The sequence below is a fragment of the Vidua macroura genome, chromosome 5, assembly GCF_024509145.1.
Source record: "Vidua macroura isolate BioBank_ID:100142 chromosome 5, ASM2450914v1, whole genome shotgun sequence".
Taxonomy (NCBI): Eukaryota; Metazoa; Chordata; class Aves; order Passeriformes; family Viduidae; genus Vidua; species Vidua macroura.
In genome coordinates this window covers 51,827,393-51,849,909 of record NC_071575.1, presented here as the reverse complement: position 1 = coordinate 51,849,909, position 22,517 = coordinate 51,827,393, and the positions used below count along the sequence as shown (strand labels likewise).

At 38.4% G+C, this 22,517-nt stretch overlaps 1 protein-coding gene across 8 annotated transcripts in view; it reads left to right on the top strand.

Moving 5' to 3' along the window:
- Positions 1-22,517, top strand: part of CADPS2 (calcium dependent secretion activator 2) — a 284,824-nt gene that overhangs the window by 55,340 nt on the left and 206,967 nt on the right. For all 8 annotated transcript variants that reach the window (XM_053977635.1, XM_053977634.1, XM_053977633.1 and 5 more), the window contains exon 2: positions 742-855. In XM_053977635.1, coding sequence (XP_053833610.1) covers positions 742-855 — 114 coding nt within the window. The remainder of the gene's footprint in view (positions 1-741; positions 856-22,517) is intronic.

The window sequence follows — 22,517 nt, the reverse complement described above, 5'->3', positions numbered from 1 at the left end:
CTGGAGACTTTCTGAACTTTGCTTTTTCCCTTAAAATTAACCTTTGATAAAAATGGGTTGATTGCAAGGTTTATTTGTGTAATGTTCTCTTTTAGGAGTTTGTTTTCAAAATGTACTCAACTTTGATATTAAGTTCACCAAGTGTTACTGGGTGTCAATCTTGGAGCCATTGTCTGCTCTTCCCTAAGATCCAGTTGTTTCATGTCATTCATAGTGTTGTAGCATCAGTGGCTAGAACTCCATTTTCTTCACAGTGCACATGCTTGTTGAAACACTCCAGTGGTAGTGCTTAGTTTACTCCAAGAAATGGAGGCATCTCAGTTGTTTATGTTCAGTTATTTGAAGGATGAAAAGAAAATGATTTATTTGAAGACAAGCTAAGAGTTAAGTTTTATTAGCTCCTGCTGTCATGGAGAAGATCAGCCATTATATTTAGCATATGCATATAAAATACTGCACAGAAGTATCCATGCAGGCCTACCTCTGGCATCCCAAGGACACCAGAAGGAGCAGAAGTTTCCTTGCATGCTGCCTGCATGCATGTCTGGCTGCCACAGCGTGGCTTGTCCAGCTGGGACTCCAAAGAGCTGCCACTCTCCAGGGAGCCAGGTGGCCAGTGAGCCCCTGTCTTTTTTTTCCTGTTCACAGGTTCCAAGTGTGTGCAGTCCTGTGTATTTTTACTTGGAGACTAACTGCATTTATTTTTGTTCTCTCCCCGCTCCTTGTTTTTCTCTTGCATAGCTCAACAAGCAGCAGCTGCAGGTGCTGAAGGAACGTTTCCAGGCCTTTTTGAACGGGGAGACGCAAATCGTAGCAGATGAAGCATTTTGCAATGCTGTAAGGAGTTACTATGAGGTGAGCTGTGTGCTTTATTCTTTCTATTATGTTCATGGTATGCCATTTAATGCAGGTACAAGAAAGGTAATTTTAAGTTTCAAAGGCTGTGAACTTCCAAACCTTCTAGAAACTATTTCCTCCTAAACCAGCTTTGCTGTTTTAGAAGTTGAAATCTACTGCTTGAGCACAAGAGAGAAACTGAACTGGAAAATATCCACCCTTTTTTAAGATGGGGAAAAAAAAATTAAAAGAGAAGATAAAATGAAAAACCCCTGGTGCTAAAAATCTTCCTGGCAGCACTTGACACAACTAGGCACTGCTATCTTTATCTCCATATGTCCAAGGTAGCTCTTTTAATCAGTACTTTGTAAGTTACCATCCTGAGAAATATGTCTTCAGATTTTTAGTTACCATGCAGAAGGTTTTGGTGAAGACCTGCCTGTTGCCTTTGGAAAGAACAGAAGCTTTCCATGCAGATGGGCCAGCTCTCACAATCTGCTGTGACCTCCCAGGCATGTTGAGTGCCTACATCCCCAGCGCAGATCTGTAGGTGAAGTTTTAATTGCCTCAGGGACAGGCTCAGTTCCAAACTAGAAGACAGTTCCCTGTCCATCAGCAGCATAGGGCTAGTGAATTAACTTGTTACTCTTAGTGAATGTTACTGTGTTTTCATTTTGCTTCATCTAACTTCTGATCTGCTCAAGGAATCAAAAAGGCTGGATGTTAAACTTCTATGCCTTTTGAGAGATCTTCCTCCATATTTCAGCCTACCACAATGTTTTTTTCAAAATTAGCTTTATTTTTGGTATATTATTTGTTCATTTTTCCTGTCAGCTATTGTTTGCTAGTGAATTACTTTTTCCTTAAGCAGAAAATGATGTGATTTATGTCCTAGCTTGGTTTTATCTATAATAAATTATATTGCACAAGAAAAAGAGAGGGATGAGCAAATGTTTTCCTTTTGTGCTGTAATCATGGACTTAGTGTGTAGAAATAGAAATTTGTATAGAAACCATGAAACTCAGTGTGAATTTTCCCGTATTATGGTCTGATCAGTGTTGTGGCATTTGAAATTAAGGAATTCTCACAAAAGCACTTGTGAAAAGATGAGGATAGGTCTGCACGTAAAACTGGAATATGAACATTCTCAAGGTACTATTTTAGGTTTGTGAGAACATGACAGAAGTGGTTAGAAAGTAATCAATTTTTCTGTAGAGCCAATGAAGAAGTTAAGACTGTGAGGCAGGACAATTTGGAAGATGGTGCAGGGCAAGACTGAGCTAGTTAGTGGCCCAGCAGTAGGTTTCAGAGTAAGGGGATGTCTCAAGATGCTGAACTTGGGGTAGAACTGGAAAGAACTTACAGGTTCGTTCTTTAGGACACTGCGTAAAAAGCTTGATGTGTTAGAGGAAGTAATCTGCCCTTGGAAAGGATGTGATAGTGAATAAAAATGATTTTAAAATAAATGTCTAAACAGTAACTGTTATGTTAAGATTTACTTCATGCCTTTTTTAAATGAAATTTTTTAGACACGTTGAGAACTGCTTTTTAGCATATCTGCTCTTGCAGTGAAAGGCTGTGCATAATACTCTAAGATAGCCTTATAAAATGAAAGGCTCAAATTTTCCAGCTATTTTCAGACATTCACTGTTTTGAATTAAGTGTTTTGGGTGTCCAGTTTCAAACAGAGAATTCCAAAACTCTAAGCATTACTGTCAAGGATATAATGACACCAGAGGCTTCATCCTGTGTTAATATACCATGAGCTGATATACCAGCTGTAATTTCAGTATTTTTTATTTGTTTATCCCAGCCTCCCAATTCCATTTTGCATTCTTTCCACAGACTTCCTTCCAGAATTGCACAGCCCTTTCCAGTTGTGCAATTTAAGTCAGCATTTGCTAGTGATTTTTAATTTCTTTTCTGGGTTGTAGTAGTTACCAGTAGATTTAATGACCAGTGCAGTGGTGGGGAGTCCAGCTGGAGACTTAGTTCAAGTTACTGCTCCTCTTCAATGCATTTTAATCAAATTTTATGCATCTGATCACATATTATCATCTTTGCTTTTATGTCTCTCGTGTGCCTTTTTCCTTATCTTTGCTACCCATTGGTTGAAAATATTAGTCTCTATTACTTCGTGTGTTGTGTTGATGCTGGGCTTTGATGCTTTCTTCTCTCCAGGTCTACCACATATGGTCCATTACCTCTTCCAGGTGGTGATGTTTGTTAGTACTTTGAATTATGGGCTTCTTCCTTGTTTCTGTCATACAGCATCTTACAAACTTCAGTGTGAATTTCCTTATGCTTTAGTTGCTCACCTACAGTTTAATTTACCTGACAGGGCAGGAAAGAAGTATGTGGTCTGCTCAGTAATTGTTTTATTCTGAAAATTATTAACTTGCCTTTAATCCTATGCAGTATTCAAGGTTTGAGAGTTATTATAATATTGTTTGCAAACCCAGGGTATATTCATTACCATAACTGATTTTGTACTTTTAACTTAGAATGTGAACGAGAAGGTCTGTTTTGGGGATGTGACATAAATTCTGTATCAGTAGTTGCAGGTGTTTTCACTGTAATCTGTAATTAATGAGTTTGTTCAGACTGTGTCCTCTTAAGAATCTTAAGAAAAAGCCCCGAGGATTTAGGAACTTATTATTGCTCAGACTTTGATTTACTTTTTTATAAATATTTGCAGAAAGAGCAATTTGTTTGCTAAATAAATAAATGTGCATTTCAGCATTAATTTCACTAGGCTGTAAGTCATGCTCCTGTGTCAGAACCACTTGGTAAGTTTACACCAGTCAAGTTTTTTGCCTTATTTCCTCCACTATGTCTTTTCCAATGCTGCTCTTGTTTTTAAGATTGTGTATGAATAATCTGGCATCAGTTTTCATTTATCTTAAAAATGTAGTAGAAAAAAATTCATATTCATAGGAAAAGTTACATAAATTCTTCTTTAACTCTCCAGAAAAGGTTATTTTCATGTTCTGTGTATTCTCCCCCTAGAATCCCACACATTTTCTGAAAATCTCACTGAAATTTAGCATGTTTCATTTTTGTATACATGAAAGTATGACTGTCTTGTTTTCCTCTTCAATCTCAGTTTAGAGAAGGTATGGAAATGTTTACTCTTTCTGAAATCCTTCTCTTAGAGTTAACATGGATTTTATTTTTTTGTGTGTGGAAAATTCCATTACAGACATTGAGCCAGATTCTAATCAGTAGAACATCAGATGCTGGTGCTGCTTTTCAGATAAAGAGAAAAATTCAATCATATGGCAATTTTTATGAGTAATTATATTGGACACGCTGCTAAGTATAAAATTAAGTGAGAAAGTGACTTATGAAATGAAATCCTTTTTTTGCTTAATTCAACCCTGTATTTTAAAAACTTGTTTGTGAAATAGTAGATAATCTTTCATTCATCAATTCTTGCATGCTCTTTCACTGAGATTGGAAAATGCTGTTGGGCAGTGCCCTGAGAGGTTTATTCACCATCTTTAATATATTTACCTCTAATAGGTATGCATATACCTTGGGCTAAAACTCACTGTGCTAATCCTTTAGTCTTGAATGTATGCAGTCTTAGGTATCAGTAAAATGGGTGCAAAGAACTGCAATGAATATTTGAAATACTGTGAAAACTTTTCCAATATTGTAATGATTGCAAGTTCTCAGGTTTTCAACTCTGCTTAAAGCAATGTGAAGCTGCAAGAAGTACTCCATACTGGTGTTTTTTCTGCTTTTCTTGCTGCTCCATTTTAAATATGTGGTTCTAAGCCATGATTACTTCATGCTGCTTAAATCTGAATGTTAAATGCAGGATCTGTAACACTTAGTAATGTGGGGTGTTTGAGAATTTAAAATCAGACTTTGTTCGACTGTGCCAGTTTGCCTGTGATACAAAGATCATCTTTAACATACTTTCTGTTTAAATTGAGGGGATTTGTGTACACAAACCTAGGTGTTAAGTTTGGCACTATCAGGCTGCCAAAAATGAACTAAAAGTAGAAAACAAATTAAATAAAAAATAAGAAAGAGAAGAGGACCCCTATTATAGAATCATAGAATGATTTGAGTGGGAAGGGATTCTACAGATCATGTAGTCCAATCTGCCTGCCACAGGCAGGGACATCTTTCACTAGATAAGTTGCTCAAAGTCTCATCCAGCCTGACTTTGAGAGCTTCCAGCAATGGGGCATCTACAAATTCTCTGGACAATCTGTTCCTGTATTTTACCACCCTTATAAAAATTTCTTCCTTACATCCAACCCAATTCTACCTTTAACAGATTTCTAAATGGTAAAAGAAGGCGTTTCCCTTCCTTCATACCAGTGTGCATAGGTGGCACCTTTCATCTTCTGCAGTAAGTAGGCCAAATGTCCTACAATTAGTGAGCTACTTTGGTACCAAATCCTGAACTGCTAATGCAAGCCCTTGCACTTATCCTTAGGAAAGGATGAATTGTGTTCATGGGAGCTTTTTTGTATGAAAACCTTAAATGATTTGTTACTCTGTAAAAAAAGTTGATGTATTTCTGTAAAGAGAGTGAAACGATGCTATTTCTACCTGTGATTATGGAAAACTTTGTCTGAAAATTTTTTGCATGGATGTGAGGGCAGAAGGATCTCACTGATGAAATGAGAAAAAGGAACTAGCTCTCTGGACTAAATGGCGCTTTGGTTGCTTTTATAATTTTATTTTTACTATCAGCTATTTTAGACCCACCATTTTTATACATGGCAACAAAAGGCATAGTTGATCGTGATGAATGTCTTGGAGATGAAGATGACACCTAAAGGAAACAGAAAGCATTCATTAGAATCAAACCATAGTACATCCAAAATAAAGAGTAATTAAATGTTGGAAAATTCTGGTTTTATATTGTGGAGATAAAATAATGGAATCAGTAGATTAACCATTTATTTAAATACATTGGGCTAATAAGTGTAGAAGCTAACAGTTTCAGAGCATAAATTCACTGATGTCTGCTTTCATTTTTTTTTTTTTTAAGTCATACTTGGCATACACATGTATTTAAGGATATGGGCTTTTTGCTCTGTTCAGGTTCTCTTCAAAAATCTGAATACTACACCAGCATGAGATTGATGGTTGGTACAGTCTCATTTGGAGAAGCTGCTTCAAAAGGATAGGTTATTATATTAACTTCAGGATAATCTTGTGGTTTGACTTGGGAGGATGCCTTTTGACACCAGATACATTTGTAATTGCAACCTATTAGCACTTCCACAGTTTCCTTCCAGTTGCTTGAAAACATGGTCAGACTTGAGGTCAGTGTAATATTCTATGGGGTCTGTTATTTTAGATGTCTGGTGTAGGCCAGTTCTTTGAAAAGCTTCATAAAAGTTGTAGGGCACCCTTGGGAAGATGCATAACACGGGTTTATTTAGGTCGTTCACTTGGCTGAAGAAGCTCTAGTGCCTTCAGTGTTTTGGATCACCAACCACAATTTGGCATGTAATGGAGATTGTCTCACTGTTAGCAGTCTAATTATTTTCCTGAAAGAAGTGATGGGGGAGATAAGATACAACAAATTAAAACATGCTTTGCATGATCTTGACCTCTTCCATGCTAAGGAGAAACCTGATAGAATGGAACTGCAGGCTTCGTGATGTGCAGCTTTCTCTTGAGAGTGCTGTTGTATTGCTGCTGCCTGGAAGGTGTATCAGTGCTGAAATCCACAAAGTCCCTTCCTTTACACATAGCTATGTGTAACTATCATTTGTGTTTTCAGACTGGAACTCCCCTTTTCACTCTCAGCTGTATAGTGTCAGAAAGGCTGTACATCTGCACAGAAACATACAGCTACCACTGAAACTGTGTTTGTCCAGTCTCTCTGCACACTGATATTTGTGGATGATCGCTATTCATTTGAGGATGCCATAAGGTTTCTATATTAGCATGGCTGTAAAAGACCTGTATTTCAACTTTTAAATTAGGTAGTGGTTGATGGATAGAGTTCAGTGCATTACTTATACCAGTCCTTTGATTTGGATTTGCTGTTAGGAATACAGAAAGGAATGGATGTAGATTGAAAAAATTTCCAATAATGGTATCCATTTTTGTTCGTTTGGTGACTTTTGTTGTCCCAGGCCAAGAAGGATGCCTTGTAGCTCTGACACTATGCTGCAGAGGTAATTAGTGTTGGGTAGTGAAGTATGTCTCTACTGTAGTAAGCATTATGTGATGTTAGCTACTTGTTTATTAGATAAATTCTGAATGTCTATTAATCTGAACAAACCAATTAGAAAACCAGCAAAGGCCCACACTGTTACACAACAGTGAATTTGGTCTGCTTTGCATAATTGTTTTTTTCCCTAATCTCAGTTCTGTTTTGCTCAGTCTCAGAGGAAAACAAAACTTATCTGGACCTTGGTTTTGCAATTAACAGCATGTTGCACTGAGACATAGACTATACATGTTTTTGTTGATGCTGTTTTCTGGGCAAATAAAGGCAGTGGAGATTTTTTCAGCTAGCCTGATATTAGGAAAACATGTGACAGTTTAATATCCCATCTGCCAAAATCTTTCAGGAGATACTTACATTTTATTCTGTGTGTTTTTTTAAATTTGAAAATCATTATGTGGAAGGATTTTTCTTTCACTTCATGATGAAAGGATGATAACTCTTGATCTTTTAAGTTATCCTTCCTGCTACCATTTCCAGGTAGCTTTTCTCAGCACAGAGCCCTTAAAGTCCGCTGGATGTGGAAATAATATCACAAAATATTTCATTAGAGTTACGTTAATGCCAGTGAATTTTCTTTTGTGCCTTTATATCGTGACATCTGTGTGTCACAATTCCATTCAACAATATCTTGGGGAATCTCTAAATCATTGTGGAACAACAGGACACTTTTTTCCTCCTTTTAGCAGTCAAACAGATATTCAGCCTCACTGAATTTCTAACTCTCTCAGTGACCAGAGAGAGGTGTGTAGTTTCACCTTAATAGTACACTTGAAGTATCTCAATACAAATGAAAATTCTTATAAGATGCTTATGGACTCCATTTGAGCTACAGTTAGTCCAATCAGGGTCTCTCTGTCTTACGACTCTTTAGGTTCTAGAATTTTCTCATGTAATTTCTTTAGGCTACAAGTTTTGATTAGCAATCCACTGCACAAAATTGCTATATTCATCTAATCAATCATTTCACTAAATTGCAAAAAACTACTATCTAATTGATTTCTTGATCTTAAACACAAGAATCAAACCCACACAAAAAACCCCAAACCAAACCAATCAACCAACCAAACACCCAAAACCCAGGCCATTCAACAAACAAGCAGTAAAGGAGAAAACCTCTTGTTTTCATACACCATCAGACTTAATTTTTTAGGACTGGTATTTACTCTGTATATTGTTTCGCTTTCTGTTGGATTTCTAGAGGGTGGGATAAATAACTTTTGTTTGCATGTTTTAATTGAAGCTCTCTGTCACTATTTTACTTTGTGTTAGAAAACTTTACCCATCAAATCCTTAGAGATGTGTGACTTCTCAAAGTCTTTTAAACTTAAAAGTAATATCTTGAAAAAGTGCTGTTAATGGTGAATTCTTAATCTCTAAGTAAACCAAGCTAGAGAAGGCATGGCAGTAAGGGCTAAAAAAAGTCAGCAAATGCATGTCTGAAATCCAGAAATCAGTAAATGAGAAGTGAGGCTTTAAATCCTCACTGATCTCTCTCAACTCCATTTCAAATCTGTTCTGATACTAATTTCAAAAGCCTACAAGAAATTCTTATATCCTGAGAAATGTAAAGGCAGAACACAAATAGTGATGATGTAAATATTTTCTGAGTGATTTTTTTCTCGAGTATTGCTTGATTTACATTTCCCACCATAGGGTATTTCTGAAAATCTGTATTGGAAAACAAGATTCTTCTCAAGCTTTTATTTTCTTAAGTACGGTAGAGATGCTTTTTCTATTTCGTGTTGCCTTTAGAAAGCTATCCTCACCGAGCAAGCAAGAGGTTTCTTCAAAGTTAAATGCAGGCATAAAGTTTCTATCCACCCAAGATTCTGAACAAGAAACAACATTATCTTAAACAGAGCATACTAGGAGAAACAGATTACTGAGTCTGTTCAAGTTACTGAATGCCTTCTTCAAGCATTGCTAGTGAACAGTAACTACCTCATTAAGGAAACTTTCTTTCCACTTAGCCTTGCCATTAAACCATTTCTCCTAATTTCCTCATTCAGATTTTCCTATTAACTTAAAGTCATTGCATTAATTTAAGGTCATTGCTTACTTGCTTTGTTTTAAATGTGAAGTGTACAATCCCTTCTTTTATTGAATTGTCATTTTATATAAATGCGTATGTTTTATGCCTCCTTTGCAAAACAAAAATACTGAGCAAATTGCATATTCTTAATCTGTAGTATGTAATTTTATATCAGGCATTTATTATGGTCGCTCTTTGGATCTTTCACTTTTTTATTTCTCAGGGTTGCAAACACAGCCCCAAATCCTGGTGTGGTTCTGGTACTTTGTACTGCTTTATATTTTACTCTGTAATTCCTCTCACTCAGGTAATGATGGTCCTTACGGAAGTGAGTGATCAGAAGGGATTTGAATTATAAGAATGAATGTAAAGGAAGAAGAATATGTCTGCAGGTGTTTTGAGTGTTTAGAGCAGTTGTTCCCTGAGCTACCCTGTCCGTACCTCAGTTAGCTTGTCCAGAGCTGGCTTCTCTGTCTGTCTGCTTGCCAGCATGTAGTCACAGAGATGTGCTCAGCATTCAGAGCAGAGTCCCACACAGCCTGCCTGCTTGCACAATTGCCAGTTTCTGGCAAGATGATTAAAGACCATGCTGCTAGTTGGTTTTGTTGTTTTCTTTTTTTCTTATGAAATAGTCAAAAGATGCAGTTCTGCATCTGTACTTGGAGATCCATATGGTCCTAGATGTGCATATGACTTGATTTCTCTGGACATCTTTGTGCTTCCTGATATCTTAAGAACTGATGCCTGTAAAGATGCTCACCATGCTACTGTTGTAGCACTACTCAGCTAAAAAGCTGCAACTGGGTGCTTGGAACTTATGAGCATCACATTACTTTCAGCATTTCCCATCAGTTTGAATGTCAATATGCTGGTTGGCAGCCCAGCACAAGAAAATTACTAATCCCCTGGGGATGAGACCATGATATTTTTGTTTTGTTCAAGTTTTCTGTTCTTGGTGTACTTTTCGTAAACTAGGAAGGCTTTCCTTTGAGAGTAGCAGGCTTCCTTTGTTTCCATGTGTTTGTGTCTCTGTAATTTTCTGTGATAAATATACTTCATGAATAATATGTTATTCTACTCCTTGGATGGGGGTACTCCTGCAGCAGAACCTTCCAAGTCTAGGAGTAAGAAGTATATTAATCAGAGATGAATTTTCAATTTCAAGGAAATCCAAGCTTTTCTTAAATCTTTATTCCTGATCATCATAAAATTAGTCACAAACACCTCCCTTTTTTGAGTCTATTCACTTGCAAGTCTTCTACAATCTTTATTTGAACATTAGCAATAAAAGGAGTACACCTTTGTCAGTTTCTCTATTACAGCTTGTTCATTTATTTCTCTTTTGGTTTATTTGTTCTCCTTGGTTTGTGTACGTCCAGACAATCTGGAATGCTGTGGTAGGAATCTGTGGAGAAATTACAAGAGTCAGTATCCAAATACTACCCCTTCACTGTTTTACTGGTTGTCTCTGAATGCAGTTCAGTTTTTAATGCTTTCAAGAGTGTTTCCTTTATAAGTAGTTAAACTACATGGAAGCAAAAGGGAGCAAAGCAAATCTAAGTATCTAGTTCTGTACTGTTTTTTGAGCCATGACACATGCAATGCCCACTGAAATGCCCACTGAAACCACTTTGGCTTTACTCTCTTGTCGTCTCTTATACCTTCCCCCAGGGCAGTAGTGCAGAAGTATTTTATTTGAGATAAATCTACAAATTAGAAAATATCCTTAATTTTTGCCTTCAGTTAAGTAATTTTGTAATTTTATAGTTTAATCTTTCATAATGGAAAGCACGTTACCTTATTTTCTTGGCTTTTGAGCATCTTCAGCTTAATTAAACTTAGCAGAAAGCTATGAAAAAAAAACCACCAAAACAAAACAGCCAAGTAATTTAAAAAACTTGATTAAAAAAAAAAAGGCAATGAGCAAGTTTCCCAAAGTTAGTAACATTCAAGCAGCGATATTGTGTCAGATCAAAATTCAAGATACTCAGTATCCTTTGTCAGATAGTGCCAAATCAAAGGAGATTCCTGATGAAAAAATACCAGGGCAGGGGAAGGCTCGTGCAAGGATTTCCAGGAGTGTATTCTTCAGTTCTAGTCATCAGGGCTCAGGGAGATCTTCTACCTGTCCACATTTCCATCACTGGTAACAGCATAAGGCAATTAACCAGTTCTTCAGTTTTGTCTTTCAACAGCAGGAGGAGCTTGTGGTTACTGTATTTGTATTCCTTGCAGGCACTTCTGTATCTGAAAAATGAGCCTTACATCAGTTGTTAAAATGTTACCTTTTCTCATTTCTCAGAAGTTTGTTTTTGGGATGGCATATGGATGATATTTTACCCTGTTGTTTTACCTTCCTCCACAATCAATTCCTCCAGTGTAGTAAAAGTAGTTTTAGTTGCTCTCTGACCACTCTTTCTATGCTTGTGTTAGGAGGGAATAATAGAGAAGTAATCTTAAAATACAGACATTTCTTCTGACAGTGGCATACTGTCCTAAAAGTTTTACAGATGTTCAATTGTGGAAAGACCAAGTAAGCTGGTCCTTGGGACTCCAGTAACTGACATAAGTTGTGTAACTGGAGAAAAAAGTTCTTTCGAAACACCAATTCTGATCTGAGACTTACAGCAGTAATCACTGATTAATTGTAAATGACCTGTGTTGCCTTATTCCAACTCTCAGCCTTCTGAGTCTGCTTCAGATATGCTGCAAATACAATTGAGAAAATGAAACAAGGGAACAAAAAGAAGTGATGCATTCCATTTATCTCCCTCTGTTTCACTGCATGCTTTGAGATGCTGAGTCTTCTGTGCCTTAATTCTGGCAAGGGGCTCATGGGGAAGAAGGAGTGTGTCTCAAAGTGTGCTGGGAATCCACAGCCCCACCATGGCAGTGCAGCTCACTGTGATGCTTTTAGCTCTTTTTCCCTCTTGGACTACTGAGCACAACCATCAAGGCTCACTGGGAAGTAAGCTAAAGCTTTCATCCTTCCACATGAAAGAGATTTACCACTTTTTTAATCCAACTGGCAGTGAGTACTGCTTCAGAAAGTCAATTTCTGCTGATGATGAACTGATCAGAAAGGAAAAGGTAAAATGTCCTTCTTCCCTACTTCAGTTCTCCTGATGCTGCCATTATGCTACTCTAAAATGTACTTATAGTTCATTGCGTTCAACACTGGTGTTGATCTTCAAAGCTAAGACTGAAAGGAAGGATAGCTCTAAGTCCACACCAATCACAGGCCCTGAAGAGAAGGTGAATAAAAGACCATCATCCTCATGTGAGTAACAAGTTTCTCCCTGTTTGAGGAGTGAGCTTTAAACACACAGGACTCATGGCAGTGGCCACTGGCCCAGATATGTACGGATGCCAAAGTACTTTTTTTTTGAAACCTCTGAAACAGAAGTTGAGATGTCACCCCATGAGCTACTTGAAAAGTATTCTCCTGGAAATATGCCTTGTTTCTGATATTAAGCAAGGAGAGCTTACATTTGAGGATGAACCCAGATGGAGTATGCAGCTTTTGTTTCCTTGGCAATATTACAGAGATGGGTCTGAAAACTGCAGGTGGGCTGCATCCTTCTAATGTGCCAGCCTGATGATCGTGACCCAGCAGGTGTGCAGTTTGCATCTAACTGCATTCTGTAGGCCTGTGGAGACTGAATTGTCTGCTAGCATTATAAGACAGTTTGATGATGCAGAGGTCAGACTTCTATAACCAAAAAATGGCATCAAGAAAAGAAAAATTTACATGTGAGAGATGCTATAACTATTTTAAGACTGCCTGTGGAACAAAGATAAGGCCTCCTTGAACAAGAGTCACTGACAAATTTCCAAGCGGTGTGAGGGGAAGATGAAATGCAGATTTCTGTTCTACCATTAACTGTGAGAAGAACTGTGTGTATGTTATGAATGGAGAGGGGAGTTTTAAACAAGTTTTTGTCTTTGCCCAGGCCTCTGGCAGTAGACAGTAACTTCACTGAGGTGGCCAGCACCCCAAAACCCACTCCTGTTGCAAGTTCTTAATAATAGTGAATTAGGTCTATCACAAAATAAATTATTTATTTGATATACATAAATTTAGCAGACATAAGGCTTTAACAGATGACTTACTAACTAAACAAACACTGCTAGTAAATAAACAATACAGCACAATTGAGGTACCTATATTACAGCTAGTGAAGAAGTAGTATAGATTAGGATTCAATGTGTCTTACCATCCAATTGCTGATGGGAGATACAGATGATACTTCCTCTCAATTTCCAGAAGAGTATCCAAGGAAATGCATCCAAGCCCTGCACATTTCCAGGGAGTGTGTAAGAGGCTTCTGTCTCTGTGATAATTTGTGTCGCTTTTATAGCGTAAAGCAGTGACTTTCAGTCAATGATATTTAAATTTTCTCTCTCTCTGCATCTGCCCTCCAGACCAAGATGTTTATTGTCAGCTGAGGGTCTCAGCCCTCTTGGTGCCAGAGAGAACCCCCTGTCAGGTTATCTCATCCATATACATCAGCTGAATGTGTTGGTAGAGAAGGGAAGGGAGGGAGGAATGTCCTGCCGCAGTGCATCACTTCAGAATCAGACAATCACATTGATCACTGTGGATGTTTTCAGGCTTAGCATTGTTTTATGGCTCTTGATCTGAATATGCATAGTAATTTCTCCTGACTTAAGTATGAAGACTTGCAGGGACTGTAGACTTCACAGTAGTTGTTTCTTTAAACCTGATTTCGTCTACTAAACAGAAAGGTGCATCTGTCTTTTCCTAAAGTGAGACAGGAGGCAAATGCTGCTTCCAAAATGCTCATATTTAATCATAACAATGTTGAATAAGTTATCCTGAAGGACTGAAAAAAATGTGTAGGTAAATAACATGTGGTACAGGGAGTAGAATAACTGAACTAGTCAAGGAATGAGACATTTCTTTTAGAAGTAGATAAGCCCTGTGTTTGTCTGGGAACCCAGACCCAACCTTTTAAAAAAATAATAGTGAATACAGATGGCAGGGGAGTCTGCAAAGCACGAGCAGGCATAGCTGTGAGCAGTGAAAGCAGTATTAAGATGTCCTTCCTATTACTGTTTGTTTAGAGAGGGGAAAAAACCTTGAAAGCTCTTAAAATGTACTGAGGTTAACAATGTAGAAAACATTACTTGTGATAGTCTGCAAATTTAATTTTTGGCGGTGGTCTTAATTTGCTTGTTAGCCTAAGTTAGAAGAGATGTTAATGAACGTTAAGTTCATGCTGTTGAGGTGTCAGAAAAGGTTACGGTTAAACAGCAGTGTGGATGATATGTTAACAGCTTTTGTTAAAGACTGTTCCCTTTCCACTCAACAGACTTTTGATACAGGAGTTAGTGATTTGAAAAGGAAGTCTACTTTTCCTGTCAAAGTATTGTTAGAGCTAGCCTAATGACAGTTTCTGAGTTGGAGTTTGTTACCTTCAGCACCAAAAGACCCTTTGATACTCATACCGAAGCAGACTTGCTACATTTTTATCTCTTTGTTCTCTGCGTAGAGCCGGGTACCAGAAAGGTCTCCTGCGCCTGCTGCATGTTTGAGCCCATTGCTTTGTTTGAGGAAATGCCCAGGAGTGGTTTCCAGCATTCTTTTGCTGGATACCAGTGTAAAAACCGAATAATATTTACTAGACTATTTGAACTAATGGAAGCATTTAGCTCAGTCTTTGTTGATTCTTTAAAACATTTATTTGTTTACCTTTAAAATGCATTTCTGAATCTTGCAAATCTGTGATCATGAAACAGTTGCTGTTCTGGTTGAAATCAACTGGAGAAATAAGCCTGCTGCAATTCAGAGATTCAGAATGAGTACGAAAAATACCTAACCTACTATGGTAGGGGGTGAGGGTGTGTGTGTCCAGGGGTGTGTTGGATTTTGGGGGGGATTTTCTCTTTACTTTGTTCATAAACTGAGAAAGCTTTGTGGTGAAGGAAGGTGAAGTGGGTCTGGAACATACAGAAGCTTAAAATGGAAGTCAGAAAAAGTCACAAAATGACACTTCTAGAGGTGATTTCTGTAAAATGTTCTTGGTGCTTGTAATTCACATGTTGCTGTGTGATGAGATCCAGCTGCTACCTGTCAGCCTGATCATGGGTCACACAGATGGCCTAAGCATGGCCCATTAGTGAAATAAAATGTATTCCCAAAAAAACAACTGCAAGGAAGGCTGCGTACATTTAAAATTCAGCACACATTTAGCTAATTAATAGAGCTTCAGCAAGGGACTCATCACATTACCGTCTTCAGAAAATTATTTAATCTGGATTAGAGCAGCATATCAGGCTACATTTTGTAGAAATGCTAAGGTTCTGGTGCTCACATTTTGATTGACAGATCTGTTTAAATTAGAAATCCCCCTCAATATGTTACATCTGTGCCAAGATTCAACACGTCCAGTCCAAGCTCAGAAACCAGCTTTCTGCCATACATTGAAGTTGGTTAAAATTTGTTTGGAGTTCCTGAAAAATAAGGAGACATGGTGTTTTAAAAAGCAGGATTTGAAACAGATTTTTCCAGTGATTATCTGTTCAGCTGAAGGGTGAATAATGGACCAAAACTTGGTGGGAATTCTATGTGCATAAAATATCCTGAGTTGGAAGGGACTCACAAGGATCACTGAGTCCTCCTGCCCTGCACAGCACCATCCCCAAGGATCACACCATGTCCCTGAGAGCAATCCAAATGTTTGGATTCCAACTGTCCAAATGCTTCTTGAATTCTGGCAGGCTGATGCTGTGACCACTTCCCTGGGGAGCCTGTTCCAGTGCCCAGACACCCTCTGGGTCAAAAACCTTTTTCCAACCTAAACCTCCCTGACAGAACTTCAGGCTATTCCCTTCGGTCCTGTCACTGGTCACTAAAGAGAAGAGATCAGTGCCTGCCCCTCCTCTTACCCTCATGAGGAAGTTGTAACTGCAGTGACATCGTCCGTCATTCTCCTCTTCTTCAGGCTGAACAGACCAAGTGACCTCAGCTGTTCCTCACAGGGTTTCCCCTCAAGGTCCTTCACCATCTTCATTGCTGTCCTTGGGATGCTCTCCAGTAGCTAATGTCTTTCTAATATCACCCAAAACTGCACACACTTATTTACAGTTCTAGCATATAAGTCTGTATTTTAAAAAGAACCTGCTGGTGCTGCCTTGCTTTCAATGGGGGCTGGACTTGGTAGTCAAATTCACCGGGTCTGTATTTTAGATGATGAACTTGGGATGGCAATGAGCAAGAGGTTGCCATAAGCAGAGGTGAATGTTTGTTTTTCAAATTTTCATAACTAATTGACAGCTTATTAGGAAAGCTGAGAGCTAAAGGCAGGAAAACAAATTGGTTACAGCAGAGGACAATTATTTTTACAGCATTTGGGTACCAGGGACACTTAAGCCACATTAAAAAATTATCTTTCAGGAGGGCAGATGGATCAGTCTGTCAAGAGGCCTCAGAAATAAGTTTCAGCTGAGTGTGTTGGTATTGCCACTCATTTCATTCCACGGCTGTGTTTCTGCAGCACACTGCCTGACTGCTACAGCCATGGCCAGAGCAATAGTAAATCTTGTTCCTCGTTCTGGTTCTCTTCTCCGAGAGCTCAAGTTGTCCTGTTTCTGCATCTCCATGCAATGCTGGATGGCTGCACTGTTCACCTGCATGGGGCCTGATGAGCAAGAGTGCTGACCATATGGGATGCTGGCTGGGCTGTGAGTTCCATAGCTGGTCTGAGGCTGCAACCATGTGCAAAGCACCCAGTGCTGCTTCCCAGGGCTCCTCTGTCTGCCAGCAGCATCCTGAGCCACACTTCTGGAAGAGAAACTTTGGTGAGGGCAGTGTGGACTATTGCAGTGATTGACAAACAGGATAACCAAGTGTAGAGAAGGAAAGGATGTATCCAGCCTCAAAGAAAACATGTAAAAAGCAAACAGCCTTGCCTGCCAAAACATCTACCTCAAACACCCTAAAATAAAAAAAAAGTGTTAATTATGTTAAAATAGTTCTAATCATATATGTCTTGTGGCCATGATGAAAGCAACAGTCTTAAAGATCAGAAATACAGAAAAATTAATTAGCTTCAGAGGTAGAAGAGAAGGTTCCTCATGCAGTCTGCTGATTTATGTTTGAGAGTGGGAGAAGCTTGTTTCTTAATTTCTGTTACAAGGAGGGGAAAGTTAAGGAAAAATTATTTTTAGATGGCTTTGATTGGAAATTTCATGTAGCTGGTTGTAAAATACCATCAGATCTTTTTAGGGCTTCTTGCAATGATTTTTCATATAGGACTTCTAAGGAATATCTTTTGGGTCATGTAAAAATAGGACTTAAAGAGTAGAATTTCCATGGCAGCATTCTGAAGCTCATCCTGCCTGTTTAGCTGGCCCTGTGCCTTGTGCTGGGAGCATTTCAGTATGTTCTTGAGGAAAATGTTGTGAGGAGGAGGAGGAGGTTTGTTAAGAACTAGTTAAAGTTTAGACAGCCAGAGGGCTGTATGAAAAAGATGGGCATTATCTAAGCCAGAAATGGATGAGGTTGATGAAAATTGGAAGAAGATTGTACCAGATTTTTAAAAACAAACGATAGGAGAAAGCAATAACTTCAAGATTGTTTGTAAAAGAAATCATAACATCCTATCTTAGACAAAATAGGAAAAAAAAGTCTGTAAAAACCTCAAATAAATAGGAAAAAGCAATTTAAAGAAATGTCAGTTAAGCAGAATATGTATATTAAAAGCTGAAAATAGTTTCCAGTACTCCATTGTACAAATGGTTCTCATTTGAAGGGGGCAGATATCTTCAGGTGCAGTGTATTTTCAGGTGGCAGGAACCACAACAATGATCTGTAGAGAACAAGTGATAACTCTGCAGAAGGAAGACTACTCAAGAAAGAAAACAAACCCATAATTATTCTGCATGAATCACAGAACAGTTAGGGTTGGAAGGGACCTCTGGAGATCATCTAGTCCTAACCTCCTGCCAAGGTAGAGTCCCTTATAGCAGGCGACAGAGGAACCTGTACAGGTGGATTTTGGATGTCGCCAGACAGGGAGACTCCATGACCTTCCTGAGCAATCTGTTCCAGTGCTCTGTTATCCGCAGTGTGAAATCTTATGTTGAGGTGGAACTTGTGATTTAGTTTATGGCCTTTGCTCCTCATGTCACTGGGCACTGGTGAAAAGAGTCCAGCACCATTCTTTTGGCACCATTCTTTGAGGTATTTATAAGCATTGATGAGATCCCCTCTCAGTCTTCTTCCCTAGACTAAACAAGCCCTGCTCCCACAAGTCTTTCCTCACAAGAGAGATGCTCCAGTCCCCAAATCTCTGTGGCCTCTGCAGGACCTGCTCTGGTAGTTCCTTGTCTTTCCTGTACTGAGGAGCCCAGAACTGGACACAGCCCTGCAGGTGTGGCCTCACTGGGGCTGAGTAGAGGGGGCAGGATCACCTCCTTCAGCCTGCTGGCCACACTCTTCCCAGTGCATGCCAGAATATCAAACTGTAATGATTTGTAATGACTTTAATTGCTGTCTCTGGCTACATTTGTTCCATCTCCAGAAAGGGATACAGCAGAAGTAAAAGAGCCATAGAAAAGAACATCATATGTGTGTGTGTGTATGTGTGTGTTTGTATATTTATATGTATATATTTTTATTTATTTGTAAAGCAGAGTGTGGATTATGAAGACTCTTCAGCAAGGCTGCTGGAGTAAATGCAACTACACTCACAGTTTCTAAAGTATAGAGAAATTGCTAAAGTTCCTGAAGCTTAAGAAACTGTTAAAATTCACTGGGTGGGAGGGGGAAAATGGATGTGGAAAATTAGGAGCAGTTTAATAAGAGTTGATTGCCTACAAACTGTAGTTGCAAATGTGTTGGATAAAAGCAACCATATCCATGAGGAAGGAGAGCCTGCAATTAAACTGAGTGTAAAACATCTGTAACTGGTAACAATCAGTATAACAGAGAATATATTAAATGTAGGAGATTGATAAGAGTAATATTCATAGGGGGCAGTGGAGAAGAGAAATTCTGTGGTTACCAAGACAAAGATGCATGCTCTCTGCCTCTGATTCAGCGCTTCTTGTAGTTCATTAAAGAAAAAAAAAAAGTCATAGAAATTTAAATGCTGAGGTGTTATTCAGCATCTTTTCTAACTGATACCTATAACTTCCATTAAACTAGTTTTAGTCTGGCAAAAGGAGACCAATTTTAGCTATATGTCTTGTTAACACAAGTTAAAAATACTATACCAGTAATTAATATGACAGTCATTAATTACCTCTTTGGGTAGACTTTTGTATGAGATGGTTGCTTGGAACCTTTAAGATCAGAATAGCCTTGATATATTAGTTAAATATAAGCTAAATTTCCCTTATCAGATTTCACATATGGTAACTGAGTCAGATTCCTTGCTCAGAAGGTTAAATATTTGTTTTCTAAAGATGTAAACAAGGTCATGTTAAGCTTGTGAGCAGTTTCTAACTTTAGGAACTATAATAGCAGTAGCTTTTCCAGAGCTTTTATCTATTTTTCCATCTACTCTACTGGCATTTTATCTTCTTTGAGGCTTCTCTCCAGTGATTTCTTCATCCTCGTGTTTATGTATTTTAAATTAATTTGTTGCTGGTTAAAACAGATTACCATGCCTTAGAGGAGGAACTAAGAATAAAGACTGCTTCCTCCCAGGTGAATGTTGTAATTAACATTAATCCAGAGAGTCAACTTCCCATGTCCCAGCTGTATTAGGAAGATGGAGAAGGCTCCTTGACTGAGGAAAGTCAGTCTCCTCATTGATGGAGAATTTGTTCTTTGGAGAATGGGAGATACAGTTTTCATTCTCCCAACCTCCATCACCTCACATTGTGAAGGAAGTGGCTTCTTGACTGTGTCTCAGTTAAATTATTTGACCATTTCTCTCTAACTTTGTGAGGCAAGTTAGGTCAGCCAGCTTGATGCTTGACAGTGGAGCTCTGAAGAGAAATAGAATCTTTAGATATCGTCCCTTTTGTCTGTGTTTAGACATCTGTGAACTCTGTAATGCTATGCCAAACCTTTTGGTACAATGCTTTAGCATGTGGAGGCACCTAGGCCTGGAATTTCTGCTGCATGGTAAATTCCTACTGTCAGAGCTGCTGGGTCCTTCTGAGGTCTGTCCCTGAGTTTTCCCAGCTCCTTGCATTATAAAGGGCTTCTGATGTCTGTATGCCACAACTACTTAAATAATTGATGGTTTAAATAAATGGAAAGAGTTAAATAGTTTCTAGGATGTGTTATGTAAATGCTTTCAAGTATGGTGGTTTGAGAATTCATTTGAGGAAACTGTAGTGAAAACTGCCCATAGGATGATTTCTTTCCCCCATCTCACTGTCCCTAGTGCATAGCCAAGCTGTGAGCCGGGTTTGTCAACTCATAGAGAGATAGAGCAGGTTGTTTCAATTGTCTATATTTTATTAATTTTCAGCTGGATCAGCTCCTTTATTTATATGACTGAGTCATAGAATTGAGATAGCTAGGAGATTTGAGTAAGCTGCCAGATAGCCACTGAACACTTGATGAGAAATTTGGGCAGAAGGTTTTGGCTGCCTTTGGGTGGCTGCCATTCTCAGATTCTCATAAGTGTTTTTGCTCAAGACTACTTCTTATTCCTAGTATTTTAATAATTTGCAGGGGAAATATAAATGTTAGAGGTCACTATTTAGGTGACAGAGGTGGTGTTAATGCACACACAACAATTAAGATTTCATCAATGAAAGAATTTTAATGGTAATATGGAAAATAGTTAGACAATGCTTGTTCACCATTTTTCCAGCATTCTGTAGCAGATTAAAACTTTGTCCACAGATAGCAATTTTCTTTTTAAATAAAAGATGATGACCCCCTCCAAGCCCTCTCCATACTTTTTCACTTTTAGATATGGATAATCACGATTCTGTTGTGAAATGTGAAGAAGCTTTAATAGTATTTTCTTCATGTAGTGTGCGGCTCATAATTGTTACATAAAAACACAAAGTGAAGTGCACCCAGAAAGTCAGGAGAGAATCCATCTCTGTGTGATTGGGGTACACATATGGGGTATGTTTCTTTTCTAGTCCTATTTGCACAAATTAGAAAACATAACTTTTTTTGGACACTGTTCCCAGAGTTCTCACCTAGATAAAATGAGAAAAACTAAACTATTGTCTTCTGATCCCAACTGAAATATCAAAAGATGTTACCTAAAAAGATGAGGAACTCAGTAATAGTTCCATTGGGGTTTAGATTGATAACATTGATCTCCATGACTGTGTTGGAGAAGTTCATATTGCTTATGTAGCATTTATATAAAGTCTCTGTGTTATTATGGATTATTTTGATGTGGTCTCCAATCCTTCAATTTTTTCTTCTCTAAATAAAGCTGCAAAATGGAAGCCCAGCCTCAGGTTTACTCTAAAACTAAAACCAACCAACCAAAAACCATTAAATGAAGCATAGCATAATATACAGAAAGTGCAAGAAAATTAGGGTTTCTAAGTTACTTCTGGGCTGGAACCATGCCATATATATGTATTTTTATATATGTAACAAAACTGCCTTTTTTTCCCTCCCATTATGACTTCCTTACCCATTATCTCAGTGGGCATAATGTTGAAAAATGGATGCTGTTTATAAACAGTGTTTTTGATGAAGAAAACAGTGCAAGGAGAGTTCTTTTGATGAAGAAAACAGTACATGCAGTTTAACAGCTTTGCTCAGTTCAGTGTTAGTTCTGAGTATATCTGGGTAGCCATGAGAAAGGGGCCTGGGCCATGTTTCAGTGGCTGCTGCACATGGAGTCAGGGGAGACCCTGGATGAGTGGAAGATGTATCTTCTTGGGTATCTCCTGGGAATATTCCAGCAGGGAGCATTCCCAGTCTTACAGGCTGCAGAGAGGAAAATTAAGGGTTAAAAAGGTAGCATCTTACTTCTAATTAAGTACTGAGAAATATTGCTAGATAGCATGAACCTTTATTTGAAGTAAAGCTAAAATCTGGTTAAATTTCAGTGTTTATCTCTTTCTGTTGCTGGCATCGAGACATAACTGCCTTTTCTGAAGTTTTAATTTAGGCTTTTCCAAATATAGAAGTGGCTGCTTAGCTTGGTGTTTTTTCATTCTTGATGTCAGTTCTTTGCATCCCAAAAGATCAAAGCTTGTGCATGACAGTGAAGTTTTCCTGCCTTTTGACAATGTGTTTATGAACCTGCCTATGTGATGATTCCACTGCCAGTTTCTTACTTGTTGACATTGCTTCTGGATTGCATGGCTGAAGCTGAACTTTGCTCTGTGCCTGGAAGCTCCAAAGTTTTTTGGTATAATTTAATGCAGACAGATTACAAATGCAACCTGCCAAAACATATAACAACTTAAGATATTGAGCTTGGCTCTGTCAGCATGTGAAGGAGGGCCTGCCAAAACAAATTGGAT